This window comes from Schistocerca piceifrons, chromosome 4 (assembly GCF_021461385.2).
Source record: "Schistocerca piceifrons isolate TAMUIC-IGC-003096 chromosome 4, iqSchPice1.1, whole genome shotgun sequence".
Lineage (NCBI taxonomy): Eukaryota > Metazoa > Arthropoda > Insecta > Orthoptera > Acrididae > Schistocerca > Schistocerca piceifrons.
This window is the reverse complement of record NC_060141.1, coordinates 584,136,903-584,151,725: the sequence shown is the minus strand read 5'-3', so window position 1 is coordinate 584,151,725 and position 14,823 is coordinate 584,136,903. Positions and strand designations below refer to the sequence as shown.

The 14,823-nt window shown below is 43.0% G+C and overlaps 1 protein-coding gene across 3 annotated transcripts in view; it reads right to left on the bottom strand.

Moving 5' to 3' along the window:
- LOC124796393 (guanine nucleotide-binding protein subunit beta-5) overlaps nucleotides 1-14,823 on the bottom strand; it is a 162,726-nt gene that overhangs the window by 17,014 nt on the left and 130,889 nt on the right. For all 3 annotated transcript variants that reach the window (XM_047260564.1, XM_047260562.1, XM_047260563.1), the window contains 3 exons: nucleotides 13,755-13,898; nucleotides 276-416; nucleotides 90-186 (listed from right to left, as the gene is read on the bottom strand). In XM_047260564.1, coding sequence (XP_047116520.1) covers nucleotides 90-186; nucleotides 276-416; nucleotides 13,755-13,898 — 382 coding nt within the window. The remainder of the gene's footprint in view (nucleotides 1-89; nucleotides 187-275; nucleotides 417-13,754; nucleotides 13,899-14,823) is intronic.

Genomic DNA, 14,823 nt, shown 5'->3' with positions numbered 1-14,823 from the left:
GTACAGTAACAGCCCAGGGGCATATAGTACAATGCATAAGTACTGATTAATATAAAAAGGTCAAACTAACCGTCATGAAAGTCACTCACCACTAACAGAGAAATCCACAGAATTAACACCAAAGATGATGCTCTCTTTGGAGTACACAGCAACTTCTTTGTCTGCCCTCAGATCAAATAAACGACACTGAAAAGGTAAATTTCATGAGTTTCATCCCCACAATCCCATTTTAATAGTTCAATAAATGTACTTTGGAAAATACCAAAAACACTCACTGTTGCATCATCTGAACCGGTAGCTACAGCATCTCCACTTGGATGAAATTTCACACTATTTATGTCTGACTGATGGCCTTCAAATGACTGAACACACTGCCCTGTTCGCATGTCCCATATGAGAACCATCCGGTCACAGCTCTGTGAAATGAGACAATGATTCAGAAGAGGGGGTACTTTAAAAAACAGTTTTATTGGATGGACTTGCTCTTTGATTCTCCTGCTTGCCGCATGCAAATAACAATTAATTTTAATCTTTTTAAGATACAAACTGATCCTGTAAATTCGGAAGCTATTGGCAATTGAATTGAATTTTAACATAGTTCTACTTGTATTACATGCAAATCAATTATACACATGTGAGATGGTATATGTCAAATGTGTATGGATGCCAGGGAACTGCAGTTGCATACTGGAATTGAAAACTATGATGTGCAGTGTGCTGCAGTCCACACTGCAGTAATCACACACTTCAGTTATCATGGGTTCCACAGTTTAACTTTTTCTATAATTTTGATACTATACAGCTGGTTGTAGAAATGCCAGTAAAAGTCGTGGGTTCCAAGAATATGTCCCACAGCCGTAACAACTAGTATCAAGACTAAAGAATAATTATCAAGTGTTTTTGCCCACCGAGAGCCAACATACACTGTCATCATACTATCTGAATCCTATATATGCCAGTTAATATAATCACAATTTATGTCTAATCTCAATTAGAATACACACTATTTCCTGAAATAATACAAGCTGTGGATCCACATAAATTTTCTCTGAAAAAAAGGAGGGGATTGTGGATTAGTGGGTTGGTTTTGATACATTATGTAGAAAAATACTGAAGTGGATACAAGTTCAGAGTTGACATAACTTGTGGATGACAAAGGCATTTTATAATTTATGTCAATTGTGAGTAGAATGTGTGGTGCTGGATTTTCTCTTTGAAGCAAATAACTATACTTTAGGGATTAGTGTAAACAAGCAAGCAGTAAAATCAGTGCTCTAAACAGAAAGTTACCACTGCTACATTAGCTATCCTGGAATAGATATTTTTGTATTTTCCTGTAAGTGGTGTTCCAGCACTGTAAACCTCTCAGGTCTTTTAGGCATGGACGATTAATGGCATGCTTCCGGGTGTTCAACTGAGTTGCTCTTTCCATTTTACGCAAAATATTTCGACGATCGATCCAGCCATCCTCATCAGGTGCTGCGAGATTTCCTGTTATGTGCACTAGCTGCCTGGACTTCAATCACACTGTGAACTGTTGTCGGGCTCATGCTGCTATTTATAGCCAAATTGGGTTCCCCATACTCCCTTCACCCTTTGACTGTCTTTGGTTTTATCGAAACTCACTCTAATATTCCATAAAATGCAAATTCTCTCAGTATTCACCACATCTGGTGGATTTGATGGCCAGTGAGGTTGGCCGCAAGCATCATTTAAATTGAAATCTTCATCCCTGTTTACTATGTTTTCCGAGATCTTTATTACGATAGACCGTTAATTATACCATCATAGAAACTACGCATTTGCACCACGATACTTGTCTCATTTCATGATTATATTTAAGGTAGTGCTCAGTGACAGCTGATCTGCTTGGTTGTGTTAGCCAAGTTTGTCGCTTATGTTCCTTGCATCTTTCCTTGACTGTTCTTATAGTCAGCCCCCTGAAAGACATGCAAGGAATTAAAACATAACCCAGCTGTTGGACACCTATATCACCTTTACCAGTACATAGAATACTTTTTATCTCAGTTGATGGAAGTGAAATTTACTCAAGCTATCATCATTCATCACAAAGAAATTCGATGCTTAAAACTCTGGTCCCCTCAAACACTTTCAGACAAAGATAGTCTTGGCAAAAAATTACACCACCTACAAACAGCGATCCAAACAAATGGGTTCAGTTGAGGAAAGATGCAAGGAACATCAACACAGCAAATCAGCTGTCACAGAAATGAAAGACAATGAGATCAAGTCTATGGGACAGCATAATTAAGAAATTCATCAAAATAAACATTTCAGAAAATGTAATAACAGGGGCAGAAGTTTCAGTGTAAATAATGCTTGGAGTCCAGCACTTGATTTTGTAAAATCTTGCTAGCCATCAAATTCACCAGAGCAGGAAAATGCCGAGAGAATTTGTGTTTCATGTAATATCAGGGCAAGGTCAGAAAAACAATAAGCACAGAGGGCTTAGGGAGCACAGGGAATTGAACTCGGCTATAAATAGTGGCACGAGACCAACAACAGTTCACAGTCTGGTTGGAATTCAGGCAGTGAACACACAAAACAGCAAAACTCACAGCAACTGAAAAAGACAGATAGGTCAGTCATCAAAATATTGTGCATAGAATGGAAACTACATCTCGGCAGAACACCCGGTAGTACAACATTAATTAAATAATCAGACCATCAGTCAAGTAGTGAATGCACTCTTATCACTATAGTATCTATACTTTCCAGTTTATGAATAGATGATGGTACTGAATAAGTTTTATTGAACAGGAACAAATGGTTTTAGCATTTTAGTGAACTGAATTACAACAGCACTAAGTAAATTAATGGTTGAGATGACACAGTACATGGAAAACAAAGAGAGAGAGAGAGAGAGAGAGAGAGAGAGAGAGAGAGAGAGAGAGAGAGAGAGAGAGTAGAAATAGGGCTTTACAAAGCAAGATACCAAATACTGTATTGTCAGTGATGAGAAGAGAAAACAAAATACTACATAACCGACAAAATGTCAAATTTGTGTTTTTCAGTCAGTTGATATCCTTGACTCTCAGTGCAACTTTTCTGGACAGGCAGGATTCTGAATTTTTAATTACTCACTCACAAAGAAAATTAACTAAAATACTAACACATATGTGGTACATGTAACACATATGTGGTACATATACATGGAAATACTGTATAACAGCAAAAGAAAGAAGTAAGAATAACCATAGTGTTTTGGGTGTAGTAAACAATACCATGTAAATGCCAAAGCATGTGCAGCCATAACACAATATTACTGCTTAATACTGGACATATCCCTCCCAGTGTTCGAAAGTGGTTCCTTGGTTGTAGCTTCAGTTCGTGAAAATACAGCGTTTTACAAGACAGTTGTTTTATTTATTTATTTTATTTTTTTTATTGGGGAAGAAATAGTATCTTGGCTGAAATTAGCATGTAAAAGCAGATATTCCTTCCTGAGAGTGATTGACAGCAGTAAGAAATTTTCATTATTTACCTCACATTAACAGCAAACCATTAAGACTATGAAACTTAATAGTACCACAGCTCCTTTATTGTGATATAAATCAGAACATCAGGCTTTGCTCATTTTATGTTTTAGTCATTCCTGGCATGGATTTTTAGAATATCCACTTAACTGCAAGTGAGAACAGTAGTAACTGTGAAAGTTACATGGATGGAAGAAGAATTAATTTCATCTACAGGGTTCTCAGTCATTTTTCCTAGACCATCTAACGACACAGATAATTTTTCTTGTGATTATTATTAATAATAATAGTACTGATATCATTGTTATTATAAATACACGAATTTGAGCTTCAACTTTGATCTTCTTAACTTGATTTACAAATATTTTTTTACCTAGAAACTTAGGCAGCTGTATCCAAGAATGCTCAAAATGATACAGCAGTCGCAGTTGCCACTGGGGAAAGATTACGGAAGCAAAGAAGTTGAAACAGGAGGCCAGGAATTTTATGGCAACTTACGCAGTGATGGGAAAAATAGCCAATAAAAGTCTGAGAACATACTGGATATAAAAAAAAGAGTTGAAGTGGCAAAACTTAGGTCTGACACATAGTTTCAAGTTGTGTCAGAAATCCTTTCTAAGGAAGGCCTTCAGTTTTCTGCTAGTGATAGGTAGGCATTATTTGAATGATTCTGGAAAATTATGTCATGGCACCAGGGAAAGACATATGTAATCAATTTTGTGGACAAAATTTCAAACAAATGTCCATGGAAGATCACTGGCAAATCCAGAAGAAAAGGCACGCAGATTTATCACTTGAGAAAAAGCGATGGAAAAACAAAGTATGCAAGAAGATATTTCTCAATACTCTTGAGATTTGGGATTAAAGAATGGACTGTTCAGTGTTGGCTTATAATTCCACACATGGGATGACCAGAAGATAACCTGTGTAAAAGAATACTGGCTTCTGAAACAGCCCTCACATTACTGCAGGAAATGCTCCTCCAAGCTGTACCCTGAGCCTATTCTATAATGCAAACAACAACTGTATGCAGAATGAGATTTTCACTCTGCAGCGGAGTGTGCACTGATATGAAACTTCCTGGCAGATTAAAACTGTGTGCTGGACCGAGACTCAAACTCGGGACCTTTGCCTTTCGCGGGCAAGTGCTCTACCAACTGAACTACCCAAACACAACTCACGACCCGCCCTCACAGCACAGGAGATGAGGTACTGGCAGAACTGAAGCTGTGAGGACAGGTTGTGAGTTGTGCTTGGGTAGCTCAGTTGGTAGAGCACTTGCCTGCGAAAGGCAAAGTTCCCAAGTTCGAGTCTCGGTCCGGCACACAATTTTAATCTGCCAGGAAGTTTCAACATCTGTATGGAATCTAAAAGGAAAAATATAATATGGAGAAGGTTCCATCATTAAGTTGGACCACATTTGACTTGGTTTTCAAAGAGGGTAATCTTCGATTATTTTCTTCCAAGAAAGCCCAGCATGACTTTCATTCTAATTACAGGCTCGGAGACTTGAGCAAAGACATGTGGAAGCAGCATACAGAAAAGAAAGAGCAGCCATGGCTGCAAAAAGATCGCCAGTGGAAGCTGTGCTCAGAATACAACATTGACTTACAGGCCATGAAATTAGCTCCATTTTTACATGCAAGTGCAGTTTATCATAGAACAAAATCGGCTGTTCACAACTTTACAATGTAATAGGTTGCATCAAGTTTTGTCTTGTGTATAGTGGGCACACTGTTCAAAACGATTAATGAAAATCTCGCCAAAGTCTTTATATTCTGATGGCTGCACACTTCAGAATGGAAATGTGATATTATCAAATGCTCTCTTAAGATTAACTATTGATACATAAGTTTTAATTAGACAAAAGTTTTTGGAGTAAGGTCACACTCAGATGGAATGTAACTCAGTCCACAGCGGCATCAAGTGCAAGATGAAAGGACATGAAGTTACACTTCCTAACAAATATGGCTTGGTATCTGAAAAGGCGAGACAGAAGCCTTGACCCTTCGAAGTCTCTTACAGTGATTCACCAACTATCCAGAGAAAAGTTTCTGGCTGTATGACTCAATTAGGCCTGAAAGAGTTGTAAAAAATGAGCCTACAGTTACAGACCTGAGGGTGTTGCAGGACCGTCCTAATGGTGTTATTTACTACACATACACTTTTAATGATGTGTGCTGAGAAATACCAAGACGTCTGAGGGAAATTCTTGGACATGTTGGCTTCCTGAGACTGTACAAAGAAGACTGAAAATCAAGAAAGCCAAATGAGATCAACTTAACATCGTTAAATCATTCTTCCTAAGGATTGTCACGGCTATTAAGACAATATCCCTACGAATCTTCAACTTCTCGAATGTTACTGTTTCAGGAGTAATAAATGTTACTGTTTCAGGAGTAATAGTGCAGCGTAGTTCTCTGTTACTGCTTCAATGATGATTGGCACATGAAGATATGAACAAACAGTACAAAACTACACTATAACATCAAAAGTATCCGGACACATGGCTGAAAATGACTTACAGGTTTGTGGTGCCCTCCATCAGTAATGCTGGAATTCAATATGGTGTTGATCCACCCTCAGCCTTGATGACCGCTTCCACTCTCACAGGCATACGTTCAATCAGGTGCTGGAAGGTTCCTTGGGGAATGGCAGCCCATTCTTCATCGAATGCTGCACTGAGGAAAGGTATCAATGTCGCTCGGTGAGGCCTGGCACGAAGTCAGCGTTCCAAAACATCCCATAGGTGTTCTATAGGATTCAGGTCAGGACTCTGTGCAGGGCAGTCCATTACAGGATTGTTACTATCGTGTAACCACTCTGCCACAGGCTGTGCATTATGAACAGGTGCTCAATCATGTTGAAAGATGCAATCACCATCCCCGAATTGCTCTTCAACAGTGGGAAGCAAGAAGGTGCTTAAAACATCAATGTAGGCCCGTACTGTGATAGTGCCATGCAAAACAAGGATTACAAGCCCCCTCCATGAAATATACAACACCATAACACCACCACCTCCGAATTTTAGTGTTGGCACTATACACACTGGCAGGTGACGTTCACTGGGCATTTACCATATCCACACCTTGCCATTGGATCACCACACTGTGTACTGTGATTCATCACTCCATACAATCTTTTTCCACTGCTCAGTCGTAAAATGCTTATGCTCCTTACAGCAAGCAAGGCGTCGTTTGGCATTTACTGGCGCGATGTGTGGCTTACGAGCAGCTGCTTAACCATGAAATCCAAGTATTCTCACCTCCCATCTAACTGTCATAGTAATTGCAGTGAATCCTGAGCAGTTTAGAATTCCTGTGTGATGATCTGGATAAATGTTTGTCTACTACACATTACAACCCTCTCCAACTGTCTGCGGTCTCTCTCAATCAACAGACAAGGTCGGCCTGTAGGCTTTTGTGCTATACGTGTCCCTTCACGTTTCCACTTCACTATCACATCGGAAACAGTGGACCTAGGGATGTTTAGGAGTGTGGAAATCTCACATACAGATGTATGACACAAGTGACTCCCAATCACCTGACCACGTTCGAAGTTCGTGAGTTCTGCAGGGCACACCATTCTGCTCTCTCAGTGTCTAATGACTACTGAGCTCACTGATATGGAGTACCTGGTAGTAGGTGGCAGCACATTACACCTAATATGAAAAAGTATGATTTTGGGTGTGTCCGGATACTTCTGATCACATAGTGTATGTGAGCGATGTGTGTACCTGAAGTTGTTTCTGTGCAGACTTTCAAGAAATGCAAAAGCAAGGCATTTTCAGTCTCTACAAACATTACACATGGGTCTCCTGCATTAATGTAACTCTTTGCATAAATATGTATCCTGCATTATCTCCGTAGCTGGGTTTCCATATTAAAATGAGAACTTTCTTCAAGTAAACTTTTAAAAACATGTCCTTTATACGAGCAACCTTCTACATTAAAGGGGTACATGCATGCTCATGCTCTCTCTCTCTCTCTCTCTCTCTCTCTCTCTCTCTCTCCCCCCCCCCCTCCCTCCCCCCCCTCTCTCTCTCAATAAATACCACAGTTCTTTCTGTCCTCTCTTCTGCAAGTTTTCTCTTTTATGAGACTCTCATTTGTTTGAGAACAAAACAGGACATGCAGATGAAAATACAGAATGAGTGTTAGTCATGTCAAATATGGCACCATGATTATTACAGTACAAGCATACCATTACTCTTGGCTAAATATGACAGATGAAATTTACATACATTTGCAAGTGGATTGTGTTTTGTTATAACTGCACCATAAATATTTCTCTAGATGATTTTATCCTACACAGAAACCTTCAGCCTTTCTATATCTGGTCATAAAACATGTCACATCCATGACCTAAGTTTGCCTTGCACTAAGACAGCTCTCATCTCAGTAATGACTTCCGATTCCTCATTAAATTACGGAAAACTTGTAATCATTTTTAATGATAGTCTTAACACTGAATGAAACTGGCCACTGAATGTATAAAACTGAGTTTTTGGAATCATTAATGAGAGGGGTTGATCATGTATGGTGATGGTTAAGGTGTCATGTTTCTCTTCACTATATCAATCCTGTCATGGATTATCTCCATATAACTGACTGAATATCGCCTGAACAACTACTTACCAAATCCATTCATTGTGAGCACAACAGTATCTGTTCTTACACCAGTTGTTTACAGTGTTACGCACTTGTTGGGAGCTGGCCTCACTTACAAATCTGTACTTATTATCAAAAAAATCTGATTAAGATTCAAGTGAGGAAGTGAGTCAGATTTCGAGGTTTTTTGAGTAGATGGCTGTGATGGTTAGCGGCCTCGAAATGACCAAGTGGTCTTTCAGCAGTCAATCCCATGCAGATACATAGTGAACTGTTCAAGAAACTGTTGTGACAGTGCCACGACATTTAACAGTGCCGCCATGACAGTAGGCGCAAACGGCGATAGAGGCACTCCGCAACTCGGCTGAGCGCGGGAGCACCACCTAGCTACGAACGGCGCCGGCCGCATGTCACGGCACGGCAGTCGAATAAGAGATACTGAGTTGTTATCATGTAACCAGCTATTGTTTCTAAGTGAGTGTGTTTGAATATCCAAAATTATTGGTGATTAAAGGTTATAACACTTTTTGGCGATGAGGTCGGATATTTTCACTGCGTTGTGGATTTGTGTGTTTGTGATGGGGCAGACATGGAACAGCTTATGCAAGCGCTCATTGAACAACAAACACAGCTGACGGCTGCTATTCAGGCACAACAAACACAGCTGACGGCTGCTATTCAGGCGTTGTCGACATCGCTTACTCATCGTCTGTCTTCCTCTTCTCCACCTCCATTCCCTCCTTACGACGAGGCCGCTGAAGATTGGGAGGATTATGAGAAGCGTTGCAGCAACACTTCTTGGCTTTCGGCGTTGTCGACACTCCTATGTGTAAGTCGTTATTTCTATCTTGGATTTCCCCACCGATCTATCAGCTGCTATCTCAGTTAGCCCCTCTGCGGGAACCTGCCTCTCTGTCCTTCCAAGAAATGTGTGACTTATTGTCTAACTATTACTGAAAAAACACCCACGTCGTTGCCGCCCACGTGGCGTTCTACCGGTGTCGTAAACAGCCCCATCAATCTTACCGGGCTTGGGCGGCGGAACTACACGGTCTGAGTAGGAAATGTCAGTTTGTCACGGACACTCATCATGAGTCTTATGCTGATTCAATGGTTAGGGATGCTATTCTACGGCTTGCTCCTGATAAAGAAGTTCGGCAAAGTGCCCTACAACTGCCAAACCCGTCGTTGTCAGAAGTTCTAAGCGTCGCGCAATCCTTTGAAGTGTCTCACACTGCTGGCGCGCAAATAGACGCGTGGTGTGATGTAGGTGCTGTACAGTCAACTTTCGACACGGACAATTTGCCTGAAGATGTGGCGGCGGTTCACTCGCGTAAACGATGTCGCGTTGAGCCGCAACGCTCGCAGCGAAAACAGCAACCACAGAAGCAGGTTCGTTCCGCACTTCCTTCTTGTCCACGTTGTTTCGTACAGCATGACAGGGCCGCATGTCCAAAATGTTGGGCCACGTGTAATTCATGTAGGAAAAAAGGCCACATTGCTTCTGTGTGTCAGTCCCCTAAAGTTCCTGTTGACGGGTTTGTTACTGTTCGTGTTCTGGATAAAGACATTCGCATGCAAGTGGACACTGGTTCTGCAGTAACTCTCATTAATTCTCGCACGTATTTGGAGTTGGGCTCCCCTCCCTTGTCTCCAGTTACGTGAAATCTGAGAACTTATAATAAACAGAAAATTCCTATCATTGGCCAGTTTGATGCTTCCACTGCCTACAAGTCTGTTGTTAGGCCCCTCACGTTTTATGTGGTGGATCATGCGGGCACTGAAAACCTGTTCGGTTATGATGCTTTCCAGTTGTTCGGGTTCTCCATTGATGATGATGTGCACCTCATATCTGAGGATATTCCATATCAACAGCTGGATGGATTGTGTTCTGAATTTTCGTCCGTGTTCTCTGCTGGTCTGGGTCATGCCAAGGATTTTGAAGCCCACATTACTCTTAAACCTACAGCTCGCCCTAAGTTTTTCCGGGCACGCCCTATTCCGGTGGCGTTGCGTGCACCTGTCAAGGCTGAGATAGACAGGTTAACAGCTTCAGGGATTCTCCTTCCTGTTACCTCCAGTGAATGGGCATCGCCAATCGTGGTGGTTTCTAAACCAAACGGGAGTCTGCGATTGTGTGGTGATTTTAAAGCCACTGACAACGCTCAGAGCCTCATTGACACTTATCCTCTTCCCCGTCCTGAGGAGTTATTTACCAAGCTCGCTGGGGGCCAGTTCTTTTCCAAACTTGACTTATCGGAGGCGTACCATCAGTTGCCGTTGGATGCTTCTTCCAAGGAATTTCTCGTCATCAACACTCCTTGTGGGTTGTATCATTACCAGCGATTACCATTTGGCGTCGCTAGCGCGCCAGCCATTTTTCAGCGGTTTTTGGAACAGCTCACGGCTTCCGTTCCCGGCTGCATAAACTATCTGGATGATATTGTTGTCACGGGGGCCTCCACTGAGGAGCACCTTCGCAATTTGCGTTCACTGTTTCGGGTTTTGCATTCGGCTGGGTTAAGGTGGAATCTGGACAAGTCACAGTTCAACGCTCCATTGTGTATCTTGGTTTCCACTTGTCCCATGAGGGTATACGTCCTCTACGTCAGCACGTTGCGGCCATTAACGCTCTACCCCGGCCGTCTACAGTCAAAGAACTTCAGGCGTTTCTCGACAAGATTGCTTATTATCACAAATTCATTCCATCCGCGGTGGCGGTAGCTCATCCTCTGCATCAGCTGTTACGCAAAAACGTCCCTTTCTGTTGGTCCAACAAGTGCGAGCAGGCTTTTGTCCGCCTGAAGCCTCATTTGCAGTCGGCGCCTTGTCTTGCCACATTCCGTTCAGGTCAGCACTTGGTTCTGGCGACTAGCGCGTCACAGTATGGCCTAGGGGCTGTCCTCGACCATCGATATGAGGATGGGTCGGAACGACCCATCGCCTATGCTTCCAAGACCCTCAACGATGCGCAACGGTGTTACTCTCAAATCGAAAAGGAGGCGCTCGCTATCATTTATGCTCTAAAAAAGTTCAGCGTTTTTTTTTGTATGGTTCTAAGTTTCACCTCATCACCGACCACAAGCCGCTGGTCTCTCTGTTCAGCCCATCGGTGTCGCTTCCGGATAAGGCAGCTCACCACCTGCAATGTTGGGCCTTATACTTGTCTTGTTTTCACTATGAGATTCACTATCGCCCCACGGTCCAGCACGCCAACGCTGACGCATTGTCGCAATTGCCGATGGGCCCCGACCCGGTTTTCGATCGTGATGAACTACTCTGTTTCCACATTGATGAGGAAGAACGTCGTGCGTTCGAGGATTTTCCACTTACAGGTTCGAGGGTCGCGTCTGCTACTGCGCGGGACCCGGTCCTGCGTCAGGTGATCGGTTTTGTTCAACGGCGTTGGGCGGACAGGACCAAGGGCCGGGCATCGGATCCCCTTCGCAACTACCATGCCTTGCGCCTTTGTCTGTCTGTTCGTGATGGTGTTGTTCTTTTGGCCACGGATGGCGCATCTCCACGGGTCGTGGTGCCAACCTCTCTTCGCAAAGATGTTCTCAAACTGTTGCATGAAGGCCATTGGGGTATTTCTCGGACTAAGTCCCTGGCCCGCAGGCACGTTTATTGGCCCGGTATTGATTCGGACATCGCCCACATTGCTGCGTGTGGTCCGTGTGCTCAACAACTGGCTGCACTGCACCTCGTACAATGCCCTCTCCGTGGCCTGATCCGGCACAGCCATGTGAACGGGTGCACACTGACTTTGCCGGCCCCTTCCTCGGTACTTACTGGCTACTGTTGATTGACGCCTTCTCGAAGTTTCTGTTTGTTGTTTGATGTCCGTCGCCCACCACTGCGGCGACAACGCTGGCTTTGTCCAAAATCTTTGTGCTAGAAGGACTTCCATCCACGATCGTCACGGACAATGGCCCTCAGTTCTCTTCGCAGGCCTTTCATGATTTTTGTACTGGACAAGGGATTCATCATTTACAGCACCGCCCTTCCATCCACAATCGAATGGGGAGATCGAGCGCCTTGTCCACACTTTCAAAAGCCAGATGAAAAAATTCCTTAGTCATTTTTCCACAGATGACGCTCTGCTGCAATTTCTGAGTTCTCATCGCTTCACGCCTCTGGGTGATCGCAGCCCTGCTGAACTATTGCATGGCCGCCAACCGCGCACTCTACTGCACCTGCTTCACCCTGTCAGGCCTTGTGCTGTGTCCCCTAGTGCGGGAAAATACTCGGTGGGCACCGACGTGTGGGCACGAGGGTATGGATCTCGCCCTAAATGGATCCCAGGGGTGGTCAAGGCTCTTCGTGGCCGCCGGCTTTATGAAATACGTATGGACGACGGCATGGTTGTTCGCCATTACGACCAGATGCGCCCACGAGTGGTGCCCACGCCGGTGCCACCGCCCCTTCCTTCGCCTCCACCAGCCCGAGAAGCCAGTCCTGTCGCTGCTGCCGATCTACCGTATGTGTTGATGCAGCCGACGTCGCTACCGCTTCCGAGTACGCCGGAACTGGCCCCAGTTGCGACGCCGCCTTCTCCGGGACCCATCTCGCTGGAGCACACCCCCAGGTCCACGACACCTATGGATGCTGCTCCGGAGTTTTCACCCATCATCTCGTCCAGGAGGCACATTCCACGCACGAGTGTCCGTCCTGAACATTTTCGACCATACTCTCGTGTCTCTCCGCGGGATCTTCTCGGGGCCTCACAAGAGGCCATGGATGTCTCCGCACTGTCCATGTCTCCAAGGAAGTGAGTGTTTTTTTTTTTTTTTTTTTTTTTCAAGGGGGGAAAAGTGTTGTGATAGTGCCACGACATTTAACAGTGCCGCCACGACAGTATGCGCAAACGGCGATAGAGGCGCTCCGCAACTTGGCTGAGCGCGGGAGCACCACCTAGCTACGAACGGCACCGGCCGCATGTCACGGCACGGCAGTCGAATAAGAGATACTGAGTTGTTATCATGTAACCAGCTATTGTTTCTAAGTGAGTGTGTTTGAATATCCACGCAATTATTGGTGATTAAAGGTTATAACAGAAACAACTGTCTATTTACTGGAACACTGTGCAGGAATTGGTGTTCTATAGGTCTTGAACTTTGGAATGAGTAGAGTAGCCCGAGGGTTGATACCTGACTGTCTTGCAAACTTCCCACACTAATGCTGGCTGCTACCAGTCTTTCCCTCTCAGAGGCCTAAAATTTGTTGCTACATTCTCAACACTTTCAGTTCCCAATAAGCTTTGATCCCAGTTGAGCGAGCTATAATTGGACCGCTCTTAATGACATACATTCCTGATCCTTTCCATCAAAACAAAGTTACCCTGCCTAGGCCCCATTGGTCATGTACAGATATCTTGGCAATTTACAAAGGTAACAGTAAGCAAATTTCAGATACAAAATTTGAATTGCTGAACTACAATGGTTTGTTTGAAACTTTTACTGTGTAAAACAGAACAAAGCCCTGAAGTTTGGGCATAACCTGAACAATAAATGCAAACTCTTCAAAGTATTCACTCCACGTCAGTTGACTGAACAATTTTCACAACTTAAAATTTAAAACATTCTCACATTAGTGAGAAATACTTATGTTACATAACATGTATTTTATGTTTTAAAATTATGATTACCCCAGATACAAATGTATTGCCAGTCTCAGAGGGAGCAAGATCAATGGCCATTACATCTCCATTGTGACCATGGAAATTTTGCAGCAACTGTCCTGATTCCACATCCCACAGCGCACATGTAGAATCTCCACTCCCTGTCAGGATCTGCAAATTCAAAATGGGACACTGTAATATTCTATTTTGGCCATGGAAATAAGATGGACATTAACTTAGGGCATAGTTTCTCCTTATTAAAAGTAACAATAATATGGAGTAATAGAAGTTCTGTATCCTCATGAAAAGTATTTGATTTGTAATGTTTAGTACACTCATGCATAGAAATTACACCTGTTAAACCATTTGTTTCATATTATAAGTGTTTACTAAATGTGGAACATATGACAGAAAGTGGAACCATCCATCTGAGTTGAGCAGTGTGATATCTCTTAAGACACTGCTGCTACTGTGCAGAGATGTTAGTCCAACCACCACAGAATATGCATACAGTTAATCAAGACACCTCAAGGAACCATGGTACTTAAAACTGACAAAGGTCATAATTGTGAAGTAATACTGAACATTCCTAGAAGAGAAGAGATGCATTGTTCTTTCACATCATGTATAACAAGTACCCACATTGTTTCTGAATGGACGTAAACCTAGGAAGATGCCATAAGTTATACTGAAGCGGTGATGTGTAGTAGCAAACAGCATTTTTTTCATGTCAGGTTATTTGTGGCTGGATTCTGAGTCTGTTTCGTGAGATAAGCGAATACAGTAACCAGATTACACCTGAAGTGGACAAGATTATTTTTGTTTTGGTAGGGTCTACATGACACAAGTAAGTAGGAAAGACGTTTTTTAATTTTTTTTCCTAACACTTATTGAGGTAAAGACTGATAGGAAGGAAGTAGAACTTTTAATGGGATCAGAAATAAATTAATTAAAAACAAATCCTGACCATTTGTGAGGCCATGACAACAAATTTCTGACAAGATGCAATTATAATTTCTTCAGTGCTGGCAAATTAGTAGTGCTGACGGAGACAAAAATTTCAAGAATTTACTGCAGAAAATCTCTCAGAGGAGCC